We start from the raw sequence: 16,684 nt of genomic DNA, 5'->3' as shown, positions 1-16,684 counted from the left end.
TGGGCAGGTTGAACTAACCTGAGCTCAGCTCAAGGAGTGCTTTTCCTGACAGGTCTATGATACGTGTGCTACTGTAACCCAGAACATTAAACCCAGGGGACACTGTCCCACCCTGTCTCCACCTCCCAAAACCTCTTTCATCTAGGGCAGGTGAGGGCAGAGCTGATAATAAGTGTCATTGCATCCAATTAAAGGGGAAAATGATCTGGAAAGTTGTTTGCACATAAAACTTGACTTGATTAATCTATTTGTTCTCTGTATTTGGCAGAAACCTAAAACCGAGTTTCACAGTGACTTTAACTGCACTAAAAATAATAGCCTCTTTATGCAATTATCTGCATGTACCTGGCCATTGCCTCAGGCCAGTGCAGTACAAGAATACGCACAGGGGATTTTTTCCTTCACCTATTTACCTTTTTTCCCAGGTGGGGTTTAGGCTTCCTGCATGAAAACCATTGGGGTGTAGGTCTCAGCTTGCCACCCACTTGTGCAGAAGGCTCTCGAGCTGAAGGAGAAAACCAAACAAGCTCACACCTGGGCCGAAGACAAGAATGACACACACAGGTTATTCTGAAATATAACTTAAATATCTTAGGAGCTACCAGAGGTCTTTGTGCACTGATGCAGGCTGAGAGAGGAGCATCTCAGCCCTTCCATCTCTGCTGATGGGAAGAGCAGCAAGATGGGCATTCCTTGGGAAAATGCTGGCTTTTCCTGACATCCCTCCTCCACAGGTTGCCCAGAAGCAGGGGTTCAGATCTGATTTCAAAGTGAACACAAATTAAAATGCTCTTTTTTCCCCCCTTTTAGACCATAAAAGGCTCATTTTATACAGCTGGAGGCTCGTTTAGCTTCTCAGCCATGGATTTTGATCACTCTGGTGAGTGAATATTTCACTATGCCCCAGCCAAGACTTCCCAACTTTGTCCCCACAAGCAGCAGGCAGGAAAAACTCAAACTCAGGGCTCCACAAGTGCCTTTGAAGGTGACACTGCACCAACCTCTTCTGTGAAATGACCTAAATATCCCTCTTCTCCAAGGTAGTGTTATGAAACTTAAAGGACTTAACTAAACCCCTCCAACAGTCGTTCTATTGAGAGGCTCTGGCTCGTGTCCCACATTTCATGGCCAAATCCAAGACACCTCCCAGTGCCCCATCCTCTCACGACCCCACAGATCCATCTTTGCTGCAGAGGAAATTCTCCTCTTTTTTTTTTCTTTTTTTTTTGCCCCAACTCAGACAAAACCAAGACAAAAATGAAATAGATCCCTTCAGTTTTGTAGTCCTTTATTATTTTTTTTTTAAAGTTGATCCTCCCATAGTAATGTACTGAAATGCGTAACAGTTACATTGTACAAAGCATTTAAAGAAAGTACCTCAACTTGCCGATTATTTCAAAATGAGATTATAAACAAAAGGAAAAATAAATCTGGTCCCTCACTAAAGGCCAAAAAAACCCCCAAAAATAACTGAATACCTTCCGTTATTTATTTTTTTTTTAAAACATAAATTTGGAACACTTCATCTTACAAATAGGATTAACATGAACATAACATCACACAAGCTCGCAGACAACCAGCATAAAATATTGGGTACAGTTTTTTTAATCAGAAGAATCATGCTTTCATGAAAAAATTATAACTGTTTATACAATCGAATCAATTTACTGTATTACAAAAAAAAAAAAAAACAAAAACAGAACAAAACTAAGTCGCATCTATTAGTTATTTAGTTCATTAAAAGGCAAAAAAAAATAAAATAAAATAAAAGAGGAATGTAAGAAAATTTCAAACACTGTTTTGCACTCCCATATACACAGATCAGTTCACCTCACTTTTTTGGAAGTACATGGGTGCCTTACATCGTAACGCAGTGGGGGACTGGAGCAGTGCTGTTTGTTACAGGAACAGTGCTATTGTAATCAACAAACAATCGTTTGCCAACAAATAAATACACGGTACACACAACACAAACGAGAAATTAAGAGGGTAGGGGAAAAGGAAACAATACAAGAAAATAGTGACATGATTGTCGAAAATTAAAAATCTCCTTACAATGATTCGAACTAGTGGTGCTGTCGATGAACGCGGTGCTTTCACGGAATTATCTGGATGATTTAGCTTCTTGGAGTAGTGAACATTCATAGTTTACAATATACACAAGCCTCTTATGTATTGTTTCTCAGAGTCCTTTCTTTTTCTGTCTTTTTTTTTTTTCTCCTTGTTTTTCCTTTTTTTTTTAAACAATGCAGTTGAGAAGGCAAAAGAATTACGGAGAGAACAAAATATTCCCTGCTACTTCTTTCTACATTTACGATGGATAGTGTGCATTTGATAGAACTATTTTCTTTCTTTGAAGGGCTAAAATGCATAAAGCTTTAATGAAGAGATTTGTACATAAAAGCAACTGTTCCCAATCCTGTGTCAAACTATCTTATACAAAAAGAAAATCAATTCAGTTCCTACTTTAAAGGAGTGCCCATGTGTGTATCAATGCAGTCTTAACCCTTCTGCCCCTGCCCCTCAAAGCCGGGTGAACTGGAAGACACTTTTTCCCGGCCCAGTTTACATAATCCACTGAAACTTTTTTTTTTTCCTTCCTTTTTTTTTTGAGTCGCATTGATCCTCCAGAAGTCAGCAGCTGCCTTTGCTGTGCAAAACAAAATATTGAGAATAAATAGTTTCTTTCTTTTTTTTTTTTTTTTTTTTTTTTTTTTCTTTCTTAAAATTATTCAGTTTAAGGTCACCGGACTTTAAATGAGTGACCCTGCAGATTTATAAGGCATTCTGCTCAGCAGTCTTTTAAAGAGTCATATATGAAAGAGCCATGCTACTGGTTTGGACTTGGTCCCATCCTCGGTAAGACTCCGCACTGTCATACGTGGCTGATGGACTGGATGGCGCTGGATTCCGCGGCGGCTCTCGCCATACTGAGCCACATGTTGGGAGAAGTGTGGGATGCAGAATGAAGGGAGTCCTTGTCGGAGAGAGAGAGCATCATGGCATAGGCCTGGACGGGGAGAGAAGAAGGACAGAGAGGTCACACTCCCGTGGCGCAGATCTGAGCTTGGAGCCGCGCCGCCCCTGCGCGCTCAGGGCAGCAGTCAGCCTACGGCCACCGGGCTCAACTCGGTTAAAGAAAACCCCAACAAAATGCTTTAGGTAAAACCACTGTCAACCCTTTCACTGACACTTTTGACTCACTAATAGCAATAATAATTTCTGCTTTCATCTGGTTTCACAAAGCTCAGAGAAACCTTTGATAGTCGACAAGGTCCCAAAGTCTCCTTTGCCTTCAGATTCTTGGCACAGGAGGCTCTTTTCAAGAGGCTGAGGAATCACATTATCCCTTGTCTCGTCCTGTATTTCACCAAACATAACAGTCTCCTTTTCTGACCTTTCCTACATGCATATTCTGCAGTTTTTAAAACAGGAATCTTTCAAAGGGGCTAAAAAAAACTCATTTTAATTAATCAATGTTTAGAAAAGGGCAAAAAATAGCACGAGGATACCATTTCAGTTATTGCTGTTTGGAAAACATGCTGAGGACCCAGAAGTGGTACCATCCAACAGGCTAAAATAATACCAAAAAGCCAAGCCAGCCAGAAGATCAAGTCACATCCCTGTGAGGCTGCAGCTGAACTCCACAGCATCAGTGTCAGCTGATGAGGGGAGAGGATGGGACTAGTTCTCACCATGGCATTTCTGTGGGCAGCAGGCAGAACAAAAATAGCAAAAAAAAGTAAGAAAAAAGTATGGAAATCCCCTGTTCTCAGGGAGCAGAGCACCCTGCCATGTCTCAGGGGTGCAGTGGGCTGTTGGGTGAGCCTGAGGTTTGTGGACATGGAGCACAGCCCTGTCTGACAAGGCTGGAACAACCCTGCCTGCCACACACTAACAGCTTAATCCTGTGGGAATTTGGCGACAATAACATTTTAACTGAGTTAAGCTTTTACCTGGGATTTGGATTTCCTGTACAACGGTTGCTTGAGGTCCTCTGGCAGCTGGGAAGCATTGAAAGCTGCCAATTCAGCTTCACTGTATTGATTTTCTTCCATTTTCCTCATTTTGAGGCTATCCGTGAAGTGCCTTATGTGGTCCAAAGCTGAAAGTCCAGTCTTATTGTACTCCTCTTCTTTATACCTACAAAAACACCATGGAGGTTTCAAATGTCAATGAAATGATCCTCTCTGCGTTCCCTCATCTTCTTGGATTTACACACCTGAGCAATTTCCCCCTTTCTCACATTCATAAACCACCTTGCCTCGTGCAATGGTGGTCCTGAAACAAAAGGAATTCCCTTTTCTGGTCTAAAGAAAGGGCAGTTGAGTGGGGGAGGGAGAGTTTGTCTCTCACAGAGTCTCCACAGCCCTTCGCAAGGCCATTATGAGAGGTCCAGGACAGCTCACAGATTAGATAACGTCTCTCCCATGGAACTGTCTCACCCTGCTTCCTGTCTCAGCCAGAACCTCACAATAGCTCCCCAAGCACAGTCCATTTTCCTAACAAGGGCTCCAGGCTGCACGAAGAGGCAGAAAGCAGGGCTGGTGCTGACCCAAACACAGAGGCACGTTGCTATTGTGAGTGGGAAGCGGCTGCTCCGGACCGGCAGCCGGTTTGGTGCTGGCACTCTCGTATGGTTTATTGTTTTTATTCCGCCTATCGGGCACACCAATACTCGGAAGGAACCAACCTGCCAGGGGAAGCTTTGCAGTTCATGTCCAAAGTACTCGTTTCCTCGTAATCCTCCTCGGGGGTGCCCTCATGAATGTCACTCGTCACGGGCTCTTTGACTGCTTTCCCTGCCATTTCGCTCTCTTCATCCTCTTCATCCATCATTACTTCATCTTCTGCCTCCTCGTCATCCAACAGATCCGAGTTCTGGCTGGCTATCATGGCTTTCTCATCCTTAAAGTGGCTGCCATTCATTCTGAAATAGTACCAAAGTACCAAAACAAATGCAAACTATAAACACAGATCAGATATGAAAGCTCCTCATCGGCAGACTATTGGAGGCAGATCTGAAAAGCATCTGTCCCAGCAGAATAAAGTGATTTTTGTATTTTGTATCTTGCTTAGCTTCAGACATTCAGGCAGCATTGGAGAAAATTCCACTCAGAAATCCATGGGACATTACAGCATGGGATTTTCCTGTTATCCTGCTAAAACTACTGTTCTAACAGAGGCATGTTCACATAACCATTCCAAATTTTCTCATGCATTATTTCATCTCAAGTTTCCAATCATACATGTAGTCTGAGAAAAACAACTCACTGCCTTTTAACAGAAGCTGTAGGGGCCAAGAAACACTGAAAATCGGATCTGGCATTTTTAACAAAAAATGACATCCAATATTACATTCAGTTTTAATGTCAAAATCACATGCATAATTAATTGTGTACACTACCACCCCTTTGGAAGCCCTATTGCTTCACTGAATGTATGGATTTCATACATGGGAACCTAAGGGACTTCAGCTGGAGATCTGAAGAGTGGTCTGCAATATTGCCTCCGTGCTGAACTAGGTTATTGACTGATTTGAAGGGTAAAAAGCAATGAAAAGAAAGGTCATATGGCAATTTAAGTGCATTTATTCTTATTAAATGAGTAATTACAGCAATACACACATGGAAAACCATTTGGTCTACGCGCTGTTATTACGCTGCCCTTTGCTCTCAGACAATGACTTCTCTTAACTACTTCCTACGGGATTTTTATCAAGGACGTAACACCCACGCTGAAGCAGGGGCTGGTTTGGTAATGGTCTCAACCCCGTAGGGTTCAGAGCATCCAGCGCTGCATGGTGTCCATCACATCAAATGAGAGCCGAAGAAATTCGGCACCGCGGCCTCAACGAACGCCCAACCAGAGGCACAGCGACGCCAACGAGCTGCACCCACCGGAGCCCCCCCAAAATTCATGCTACCACTCTATCTGCCCCCACCACGTCATGCAGCACAGAGGCCTTGATTCATCTATTGTTCTCATTGTGCAAAAGGTCCTTAACTCTTCCAGGAATACAGTTATAAAAATGGAAACCTTATTGTCCACACACAGTTTGCTTCAGACTCCGTGTGCTTCAAACTGTGCGGGACAATATGGGATAGACCCTAAGCTGGAGCACGATAAGATGAACCCTCACAGCCTTGCTGGTGTTTAACATTTGGCTTTCTGAGGAGCAAAGATGGTTTCTGCCACAATAATAGCACCGTTTTCCCTGAACATTATTAGAGTTTCATCTATTTTCCGAGCAAATTCCAGCTGACTGCCATGAGTTTAGTATTGCATTGAAAAAAATGCTCTAGGGAACGGTCTGTCTTTAGAACAGTATCAAAAAAATCTGAGGTTGTGCAGAACAGGGAGAGCTGAAGCAGCCACCTCCCTCTAAGATCATCAGAGAAATATCTCTTTATCATCTTTTATTTAAATAGGCAGAAATAAGAGATTGCTGAGCGCAGTTTGAGCTGCCAACTTGCTTGTTATGCTCAATTGAGGCTGCTAGAAATGAAAGGGAGATGGACTACAACCAAAGTAACAAAAGCCATGTGATTAAGAAAACAGATTCTCTAATTATGCTTTCAAATGCAGCAATTTGCCAGGGATAAAATATCCGTCAAGAGCAGTCTGAAGTGCCAAATTTAGAAAGGAAACACTGCACAACCCAGCAACCTTTCCACTTTTCTGACTTCCTGTCGGAGGACATGTTGAGACCAGATGTTTAAGGAAAAAATCCCAAGCCCTCATTGCCAATCAAGATGGAATGAAATTTGAATATGCATGTAATCACTTAATCCAATACTTTTGTGGAAATTGTGTTGTGTCCCCCCTTTTGATCCTTTCACAAAGGCATCTAGAAATTGAGAAGACAGCAAAGTTTGTCACTGACAGTAAGAATTTTTTGATGTTGATAATGTAATGCCAATTCAAAAGGGAAAATAATGCATAATGCAACACCAATCCCAAAGAAATACGTGGGGCTCCATCCCACAGCCTTTTCTGCTTAGCTGCACTTTTATTAACTGAAAATATTTAGAAGTGGTCTCTCTTCAGTTAGTTCAGAAGAATTCAAACACCCATGTACTTAATAAATCTTAGTAGAAAAAGCTCTCTCACATGCTGGAGCACCGTGGACTCCCAACGCCCACCCGCAGCCTCACAGGCTTTTGGCTACTCAGCATCTTTCTTGGGATTGAGTTACTTACGGGAAAGGACTTTCAGCTACAATCTTTCATTTGATCCAAGAATTCAGCTTGGTCTACTTTATTAATTACACATTTAAATTGCACCTAAATCCTAAGGCTCCATACATTTAGCCACAGGATGTAGAATTCACCTGTTCTGCAGTGAATGTTACAGAGAAGGAATTTTTCAGCAGACTTAAATCAGCGGTGGGAGCCTGAAACTGAGAGCTCCAGATACAAGAGAAAGGTGTGTTCACAGATGGAATCTCTTGTCCACTTGGAACATCTTCATACACAGTGGGGAGGGAATCAACACATTTCTTTTCCTGAGACACCAAGGTGGCCACTGAAGCAACCAGATTCTAAAATAACTCTGGCTCCAGACATCATCAAAAGTGAACAATCAGGTCTGCAGACCTGGAAAAGAATGGTGGGCACCTTCTGAAGGCAGATCAGACACAACTCACCTCTCCTCTGAGTTTTGGGGGGATTGATTGTTGTGGTTGCTGTTTCCAATAAAATTCCTAATTTCTGTGAAGTAAGAGTCTTCCTTGTCATCTAGGATTGCCCCTGTGCTTTCCAGTTCTGAGTGAGGTGAAGATGTTGCAGTACCTTAAAGCAAAACATACGACATCTGTTGCTGCTCCTTTATATTTTCTATATTTAAGCATTTAAATCAAATGGAAATTGAAACTCTGGTTAAAGGAGGTAAGACCCAAAGGTTGGTCAGCGTGAACTATCAGCTTTTGGCCATAAAACAAGTAATTAGTAATTATTCATGGGCAAAGGTGATTTCCAGCTAAAATTACTTGGTTGCATGCTGGGTACCCTTTCTGTGATTTATCATCACTTCTGCCATGTCTCTATTTCAACATCTCCCTCCTGCTCCTTGTGATTCCAAGACTGTCCATTGATAACTGTCCTTCTTAGACCAACAGCTTAAGTGAGCAAATGGAACTTAATTTTTAGCTATCAATTATGCAGATTTGTTCAAACTATAGAGCAGCCATTGCCATAATCTCCCAGGTTCATCAGCACTGAGAGACCAGTGTCAGACTTTCTCTGAGCACTGGGGAAGGGACAGCTCTGCATTCACTGCATGCCCCTGGTTATCTCCACTGAGACAAGATGCAGACTGAAAGGACTGCAGAGAGGGTTTCCATGAAATGCTGCAGACACCCAAACCAGCCCAGTGACACCCCCTCCTGTCACTGCCTGTGCTGCTGCTGTGCAGTGACCAATTTGCTTTGGGGCTTGAGAGGCACCATTAGCTCCATAATAGCTAGCACTTTTCAGCTCCTGACAGTGGGAATATTTCAGAAGGTGCCAGGAAAATGTTTTAGAGTGCCCCCTGAGACTCTAAATCTAGGACTCCTATTGAGAGCCAAGTGATTGCAGAGATGGGATTAAACCAATTTTCCCTGTCCGTTCCCAAAATGCCATGGGTTGGCTTAATTAAAACCAAAAGAAAAGACATCACCCAGTGGTCTTAAGTTACACAAGGGGAGAGTTTATGCTGGGATTTTCAAAGCACTTTAAATGTCAGCAGAGCTTAGGCACCTACACCTTTTGCAGCCCCCCACCCGTCGGAGCAGCGTGTGCCTGTGGACCCTGGGCAGCACTGACAGGGAAAGGGCAATCCCTGGGACATGGGGCAGGCTGGGGAGGGGAGAGACAGGAGGGAAAAGTCAGAACATACCAGACATGTTCCCGTTCTCATGCTTTTTTAGATGTCTGTCAAGATTGGTTTGTTGACCAAAACACCTGTCACACAAGTGACACTTGAATGGCTTCTCTTTATTGTGGATGTTACGCACATGTCTCTGCAGGTTAGAGGATATGCTGAAGGATCTGTCACAGTATTTGCATCTAAAAAAAAGTGGGTAGGAAAGAGTTTGTTAGTTGAAGTGTAAGATTTGTCCTAAGATACATGAAGAGCCTTCTGGGCTCAGTCTCAGCACCCAACCACAGTTCCTTGATCCCTGCTGAGGCCCAATCCTCCCTGACATAAAGACAAATCTTGGCTAAGTGGGGAGCTGTGCTCTTGGAAAGGAGACATAACTTCCATGGTGGGGTTTTCAGCTTTAATTCACACTAGACTTTATATTTTAAATACTGCCTCTAGGAATGAGCAAAATATTTCTGAGCTAATGGCATCAAATTAGCTATGGTAATTGAGTCCCATGTTTTCAAAACTGTTGCATGCAAAGTTGGGAAGTTTGAAAACAGTAGAGCAATAACTGTATTGTTTCATGTGCTGCCAATACAATACAATTAAACACTTTTGGAAGAAACATGAAACAGATCTCTTCTAGTGCTCAAATAAGGTAAAAAGGGCTATTTCTTTTCCTATTCTAAATTATACTGTGTGATTAAATCTTTTCTTGAGGAATTAGCTTGCTTGATTGCTAATCCCAGAGGAAATTTGGTTATCTTGCAAAAACCAGCAATAAACAATCCCAACCTTTAATACTGTGCCAATGTGAGTAGTTTAGTCTATCACTCTGGTACCAGAGGCATCAATTTTCATACTCTGTAGCGATTTGGAGTCCCTAAAGCCTTTACTGTATTGCTCTTTAAGCCATTACTAAGTCATACTATAACTATTCCAAATTCTCAGGCTGGCAACTAGCCAAGAGTCTTCACCACTTTAGTTTTTCAATCTTTTACTTCTCCCGTGCCTCTCTTACACTTGTCAATGATGTCAAATTTTTTTAGTGCTGAAATCACCCATTATGCTACTAATTGCTTGTGGCTTTTATGCAGTGGATGGGTATAACATGCATCAAGACCTTCCTTCAATAAAATTAGATGTGAATCTCTTTTCCCAAAGAGACTAAATGAAAAAAACATATTGTTTCCTCACAAACAATGAGCTTACTCTGCTCTTTACAGCTCATAAAATGCAGAAATCTGTGCATTTGTTTTACTGGAACATGAACTGGCCTCTTTCCAGTTTAAATTAGCCTTTCATTTTCAATAAGGTGAAGCTTTATACACATTTCTGCATGTGACTGTCCTGGATTCAGTATCACACACATATTCTTATCAACAGAAGAGTACACCCACATGGGCTTTGGGGTTAAGCAGACCTCAGAAAAGAACCAGATTTGGCAGGAAACAAATAAATACAGTAACGCCTTTGCAACCGGGACCTTTCAGAAATCAGATGACTGACAAATCACCCAATTTAAGGCTGCAAATAACACTGCAGAACTGCAATAAAAAAAACTCCACATTTTTGCAAGGGAAAATACGTCCATGATCCCTACTGAACTGGTTCAGCAGTGCCAGCCACCCTGCCAGCAAAGGCAGGATTTGGGGATTGTGGTGGGAAGCTGCCCCAGCTGAAAGAACTTTACTAAGACCAAAACTCTCCCTTTCTTCAGCTTCAACACTGAGCAGCAGCACCGAATGCACAAAACTCTGAGACCAAAATGCAATGGTGGGTCCAAAGCTAAGGAGGAAGGGCTGGAGCTGGTCCAGCAAGGAAGTTGAATTCCTTTATTCACAGAAAACGTCTGCACTGGAAGGGACCCTAAAGCTTGGCCAGAGCACGGGCAGGGCTGAGGGGTGTGGTACCTATAGGGCTGCTCTCCAGTGTGCGTCCTCAGGTGACGGGTCAGGTTTGCAGATCTCGGGAAAATCTTGCCACAGTATCTGTGATAAGAAAATGTTTGATAAGACAACATGGCCTTCAGTGGCTTCATCCCAGTTTGAGCTGCACTGGATGCACAGCCCAAATGGAATCATCACGATATGGTCCTACTGGCATTGCTTTGGTGCAACAACATTTTAATAAAAGCATTCAGCAAATGTAAGGGATCAACACACACACACACACACACACACAAGAGTGGGACTGGAACTGCTGGCACCAACCAGCTTTGCTTGTGCAGAATCAAAGGTTTATGAAAAATCTGTTTTAAAGATCACCCCAAGGTTCTAAGCCCACTGGGTGATTATCAGCCTCATTCAGATTTGGAATCAAGAGAATCTGTTATTAAAGCCTTGGATTTCTGCCTCAGTGTAAGCAAATTTCAAAGCTTTCAACCAATTCTACGTGTCAGCAAACGTGACACCGTTCTGTGCACTGAATAGGATCAGAGCAGACAAGACTCAAAGACCTAATCCATCAAGGTATGTTTCTATAACAACACATCTTGAAAGAAGGTGACATGTTTTCAAAAAGATCAGATAAACTGATATGCCAGTGTCAAACGCCTGCACATTCTGGAGATGATATAGAGACCTAAACAGTGCAATTTAAAAACCATTCTCCAAACTCGATAATATGTCACAGGAAAAGTAATGGTAAAAAAAACAATAAAATTATCGTGAGTTTTCCCCCCTTCATTCAAGTAACATGAATATTCAGTTTATAATTGGCCCGTTCTGTTGGGGACATTGAGCCCATTTTTGCATGGGGGCAGAGCACACAGAGCACTCTCTTAAGTGAATGAGGGTGGTGCCTGCTCCACACGATGACTTTGAAGATTGCATCCCTTCACTTATAACATCCCATTTATTTTTTCACAACGTGATGTATAAGCCTTCAAAATACCCACACAGCTAATTCCACTCTCCTTGACAAAGCTCCCATTCATTTTGGGTGCACATTCAATGACTATCTTCATTGTGGGGTTTTTTTTTTAAGTCCCTACACACAAGTCCTAATAAGTCATGTATTTTATCACTGATCCCTTTGGATATTAAAACCAGAAGCCTGAGAGAAAACACGTCTGTAGTTCACGATCAAAAAAATCAATAATGAAAGCACACTTTTATATACGAAAGTGATGAGAAAATTTGGGGGAAAAAAAAGGAATTGTTTATATAACAGTTTCCACCTCATTTATCAAACTTCTGTGATACAGGGTGATGCCGTAGGATTTAGCTTTTATATTTTTCAAATCCTCTACTGCTTTAGTGCATAACTCTAAAACTCCATATAGTGTTAGCTACTGTCTTCACATTTTGGTCAGACTAAACAATTCCTCTCTGTGCCTGAAACTCAAGGACACCTCACTGTCTCAGGCCCCGAGGGATGTAAAGAGTGAACTGTGAGGGGCAAAGCTGGAGTAAATTACTTCATTACCTGAAACCGTAATTGGGGAATTAACCCCGATATGTAAATGGACCAGAATTACAACTGTCTGAAAAGCTTGTGACCGTCACCCACCTTGGGGGCAGCCTCTGGGAGGCCTCTGACTGCCCAAGGTGTATCTATTGAAGGCCTTTAATAAATACCCGCTTTTATTCTCTTAATCTTGTTTAGCCTCTGTTCTAGGTGGCCACTCCAAGGCATCGAGGGAGAGCTCTTTGTTCTGTGACACCAATAATTTAATAAAGAGAATCACAGAATCACTGGGTTGGAAGAAACCTTCAAGATCATTGAGTCCAACCCATTCCCTAACACCTCAGCTAGGCCATGGCACTTGAGTGCTATATACACTTTTTCTTAAACACATCCAGGGATGGTGACTCCACCACCTCCCTGGGCAGGCCATTTCAGTACTTTATCACCCTTTCTGTAAAAATCTTGTTCCTAATATCCAACCTATATTTCCCTTGGTGCAGCCTGAGTCTGTGTCCTCTTGTTCTGTCAGTGCTGCCTGGAGAAAGAGCCCAACCCCGCCTGCATAGAACCACTTTTCAGGGAGTTGTAGAGATGATAGCATCACCTCTGAGTCTCCTTTTCTCCAGGATGAACAATCCCAGCCCCCTCAGCCATCCACCAGCCTCACTGCCCTCCTCTGGACACGCTCAAGCATCTCGATGTCCTTCCCAAACTGGGGGCCCAGAACCAGACACAGCACTCGAGGTGCGGCCTCTCCAGTGCCGAGCACAGGCGAAGAACTCCCTGCTCCTGCTGCCCCCAGCACTCCTGATCCAGGGCCAGGAGCCCCACGTGGGCACGGAGAGACTCGCTGTGGGATGCCAGAGCCAGGGGTCTGGGGAGGGCAGGGCTGGCCCCAGGGCTACCTGCAGGTGTAGCGCTCCTTGCCCTTGCGCAGCAGCGTCTCGGGGAGGGCGCTGGGCGGCGCGCGGAAGTTGAACATGGATGGCACCGACTGGATCAGCTCGCTGGCCTCCGGCTTCAGGGTGCTGAAGCTCTCCAGCTTCTCAGCCATGTTTTCTATAGCTGACACCTGCAGCAGGAGAGAGCACACAGCCCACCAAGGTCAATAATCCCCTCGGCTTCCTGCCCCCACCGGCAACACAAAATGAAGAGAACGTCGACTGACAAGTGAAAGAAGAAAAGGGAAAAAAGTCAGTGTAGAGCTGGAGTATTGAAAATTATGGGTCATGAGGGCCAGTGTTCACTTCTTATTATTTTTAAGCCCCAGCTCCTATAAAATTCCAGGTTTTGCAGTCATGCTCTGTAGGTTGCGTGCCTACAAGTCTATGCACCCCATCTGCAGAAATCTTGGAGTATTTATTACCAAATGAACAGAAATAATAACTGAACTTCTAATAAGCACTTGCAGAGGACACATATTGCAGAAGAAACCCCATGAACACTCTAGCTCAACCAAGGGCTGCAACAATCCAGATCCAAAAAGGCTCCAGCAATGTCCCAGCCACATCCAGTCCAGTGCTCTAGCCCATTATAGCCAAAGACCATCAGATAAACACAGAAGAAATGAAACTTTGGTGGGTTTGGTGCTCTGTATTCACATTGCCTGTTAGATGTCTATGCTATTTTTTCCACCTTTTATTATTCTTGCTTTACCTTTAGTTGCTTTTAACTCCTATGTGTTTTGGGATGGCTCCACTCCTGATTAGCTGTCTCTAATTTTCAGGGAGTGAGGATTAAGTCATTTCTGGAGAACAGTTTCCTTTAAGTTGTCTGGAACAGACCATGAAAAGCTCCTCCAAAACCTCAAACATTGCCACTTGAAGAGTTCAAGAATGCTGGTGAGCCTACTGACAGGTGAGAATAACCATCCACCTCTCCGCAATACCACAAACAAATGAAAATAAGAAAGTCAAGCTCTCACCTACAGAGCACAAAACCCACAGCATGAGCCCTGTGCAAGATCTTGCTTGCAACAAAGGAAATTACATGAAAGACATGATGTTGAACCCTTCTCAGCTGGAACACCTCCACAGACCGATCTTCAAAATCCATAAAACGTTCCTCTGATTGTTGGAAAACTGAAATTTTAATTGGAAGAACTGGGCATTTCTGCAGGTTTATTTGATTTTATTTTCATTGGCAGAATTACACAGCTGTCTCCTGGCATGACTATTTCCATGCTGGTTAGCTCTGCCTTTGGCCTGGGTTGTTTTTTTCCCTTTAGCCTGTAGCCTGCCCTCTCATTTCATGCTCAGATTCCTAATGCTGAGTACAAATTGCAACGTACAGGGTACCACTGCCAATTTGCCAAATGTCTTTCATCAAACACGGTGGAAAAAAATAAAAAATCTCAGAGGGAAGTCAAGATACATTTACTTGTCAGGCAACAAATGTGAAAGCACTGGGAGGCAGTAAGGGCTGTAAGCTCTGGGGTTTGATTCATAATCACTCAGCTGCTAAAACATTCTCCACAGATGCAAGTGGACAGCACATTTGTCAATATGAAGGATTTTGACATGTACTGATCACAGGCATGAGATATGTAATGATGATGCTGCTGGGAGAGGAGGTAATTCTATCTCGGCACCGAGATGTCATTATCAACCCATACACCTCAACATTACCATATATTTCTTTTTATACGACTTCATCTTCTCCTTCAGTTGGAATTGATTCTTTAAGCTTTTAAACTAGATGTTCCACCACCTTTAATTCCTTCTAATTGTTCCCCACAAAAATTCACTCATCTATTTTACAACTGCTGAAAATAAATGGTTTGAATGAAAAATGCCCTTTGGCCTTCGGGCTGATTAGCAATGACAAGACAGTGCAGGGGTTATGATATCACATATTTATGGTGAAGAATAATAAGGGTACTGAGAAGTATAATAAATGTTTTATTTATGTATATTTAATATTCAAGTCCATTTCATTATCTAGTGGGTTTAAATCAATTTTGGATCACAATTTCTCATGCACACAGTCCCTGCCGGTATTATATTAAAGCAACTATTTTCCCCTTTACATTTAAAATGGCTTAGTCATGCTGATTTTTTAGTTCTTATTTCCAGGATTTTGCAGAGTAGAAAATGAGACAGACTCTTGTTTCATGCACAAGAACACAGATCAGCTCTACCTCCAACACTGCCTCCAGGATTACATCAGTCCCAAAATAGGTATGAAATCAGCACCTAATCTTAAATCCCTCATCCAGAGGAAACACGAGCACTTCCAATTATTTTAAAGCATTACTCGCTTTCTAAAAATATGTTTCTCACCATAGGAATGACTATTGTGCTTGCTGGTTTGCTGTTTAGTTTTTTGTTTGCTTTTTCTTTTTTTTTTCTGAACTCTGACTTATGTGGTGACCTGGTATGATTTATGTTTTTCAAGAAGTGCACCAGCAGCAGTGGGAAGTGTTTGTCCCACGGCTTTGCTGATCCGAGGCACTGTCACTCCACTGCTATCAGGATAATTACAGCTGCTACTGTCTGCTGGAGTTAGGGCTCCCAAGAACCAAAATTGGGGAATTTTCTTAAGAAGTCCTGGAGTGTTTTGGTGCTCAGAGCCATCCATAAGCAACTCCTATCGTGAGATGGGTTCCTGGGCTCTGGGGACATTTTACAGCTCATGGAATCCTGCAGCCCTGATCCACAACGTGCTGTCCTTCACCTTCAGTGCAGACAGCCCCTGCTCACCAGCCCACTTCCAAAATACCAGCTGAGCAGTAAGAAATCCGGGGGTTTTGCATTCAGGATTAACCCAGACACCAAAACCAAGCAGGAATTCTAAACCTGTGACACCAGCTGCTGGAAGCTGGTACTCGGCACCAAGCAGTGGCTCCAGGGGACACACAGCAGGGTGGGCAGGGGACAGATCTCCCCACTGCCACACACCAGCACAGGGAGCTGCAAGAGCATCCACTGGAGGCTGCATCTCCATTACAACATTGAAGGGCCATCGGCTCCTGCTCCTATTCACTCGGCTAAACCTTTTCAAACCCATTTCTACTTCTGTCCAGGACAGTTCAGCAATTTAATTAGGTGCATATGAAAAGATACAGGCTTTTGTTCCTTCTAAGCCTTTTGCCTGATACTTTTTGTGGGTTTGGTTTTTTTTTTTGTATTGTTATCACTAATGAATAAGCATTCCTCATTCAGGTTCTGCTCACCATTCATGGGCTCACAATGCTGGGGGCACAGCTCCCTCAGGCATTTCTTTCCCAGATGAAAAAATCAAAATCTACTTAGTCTGTTTTTGAATGGAAGCTGTTCCCTACCTGTGATCATCATTGTTGCACTTTTCTGTGTCTTTTCTAATTCTACTATGGCCTTTTTGAGAGGAACTTTAGCTGTATTCAGACCTGAAGGTAATATAACATAATGATGTTTTCAATTCCTTTCTGATAAGCACTCAGGTG

General features: G+C 42.9%; 1 protein-coding gene across 7 annotated transcripts in view; it reads right to left on the bottom strand.

Moving 5' to 3' along the window:
• Positions 1 to 1,271: 1,271 nt before the first annotated feature.
• Positions 1,272 to 16,684, bottom strand: part of MECOM (MDS1 and EVI1 complex locus) — a 329,866-nt gene continuing 314,453 nt past the window's right edge. For all 7 annotated transcript variants that reach the window (XM_088061011.1, XM_014254464.2, XM_088061013.1 and 4 more), the window contains 7 exons: positions 13,167 to 13,333; positions 10,764 to 10,841; positions 8,881 to 9,050; positions 7,649 to 7,793; positions 4,694 to 4,930; positions 3,957 to 4,143; positions 1,272 to 3,010 (listed from right to left, as the gene is read on the bottom strand). In XM_088061011.1, coding sequence (XP_087917137.1) covers positions 2,876 to 3,010; positions 3,957 to 4,143; positions 4,694 to 4,930; positions 7,649 to 7,793; positions 8,881 to 9,050; positions 10,764 to 10,841; positions 13,167 to 13,333 — 1,119 coding nt within the window. In that variant the 3' untranslated portion in view covers positions 1,272 to 2,875. The remainder of the gene's footprint in view (positions 3,011 to 3,956; positions 4,144 to 4,693; positions 4,931 to 7,648; positions 7,794 to 8,880; positions 9,051 to 10,763; positions 10,842 to 13,166; positions 13,334 to 16,684) is intronic.

Source organism: Pseudopodoces humilis, chromosome 11 (assembly GCF_049639895.1).
Source record: "Pseudopodoces humilis isolate 2021_Gansu_Grassland_sample_001 chromosome 11, ASM4963989v1, whole genome shotgun sequence".
Taxonomy (NCBI): Eukaryota; Metazoa; Chordata; class Aves; order Passeriformes; family Paridae; genus Pseudopodoces; species Pseudopodoces humilis.
Note: the sequence above shows the minus strand (reverse complement) of the source record. Positions and strands in the feature narration are given on the sequence as shown.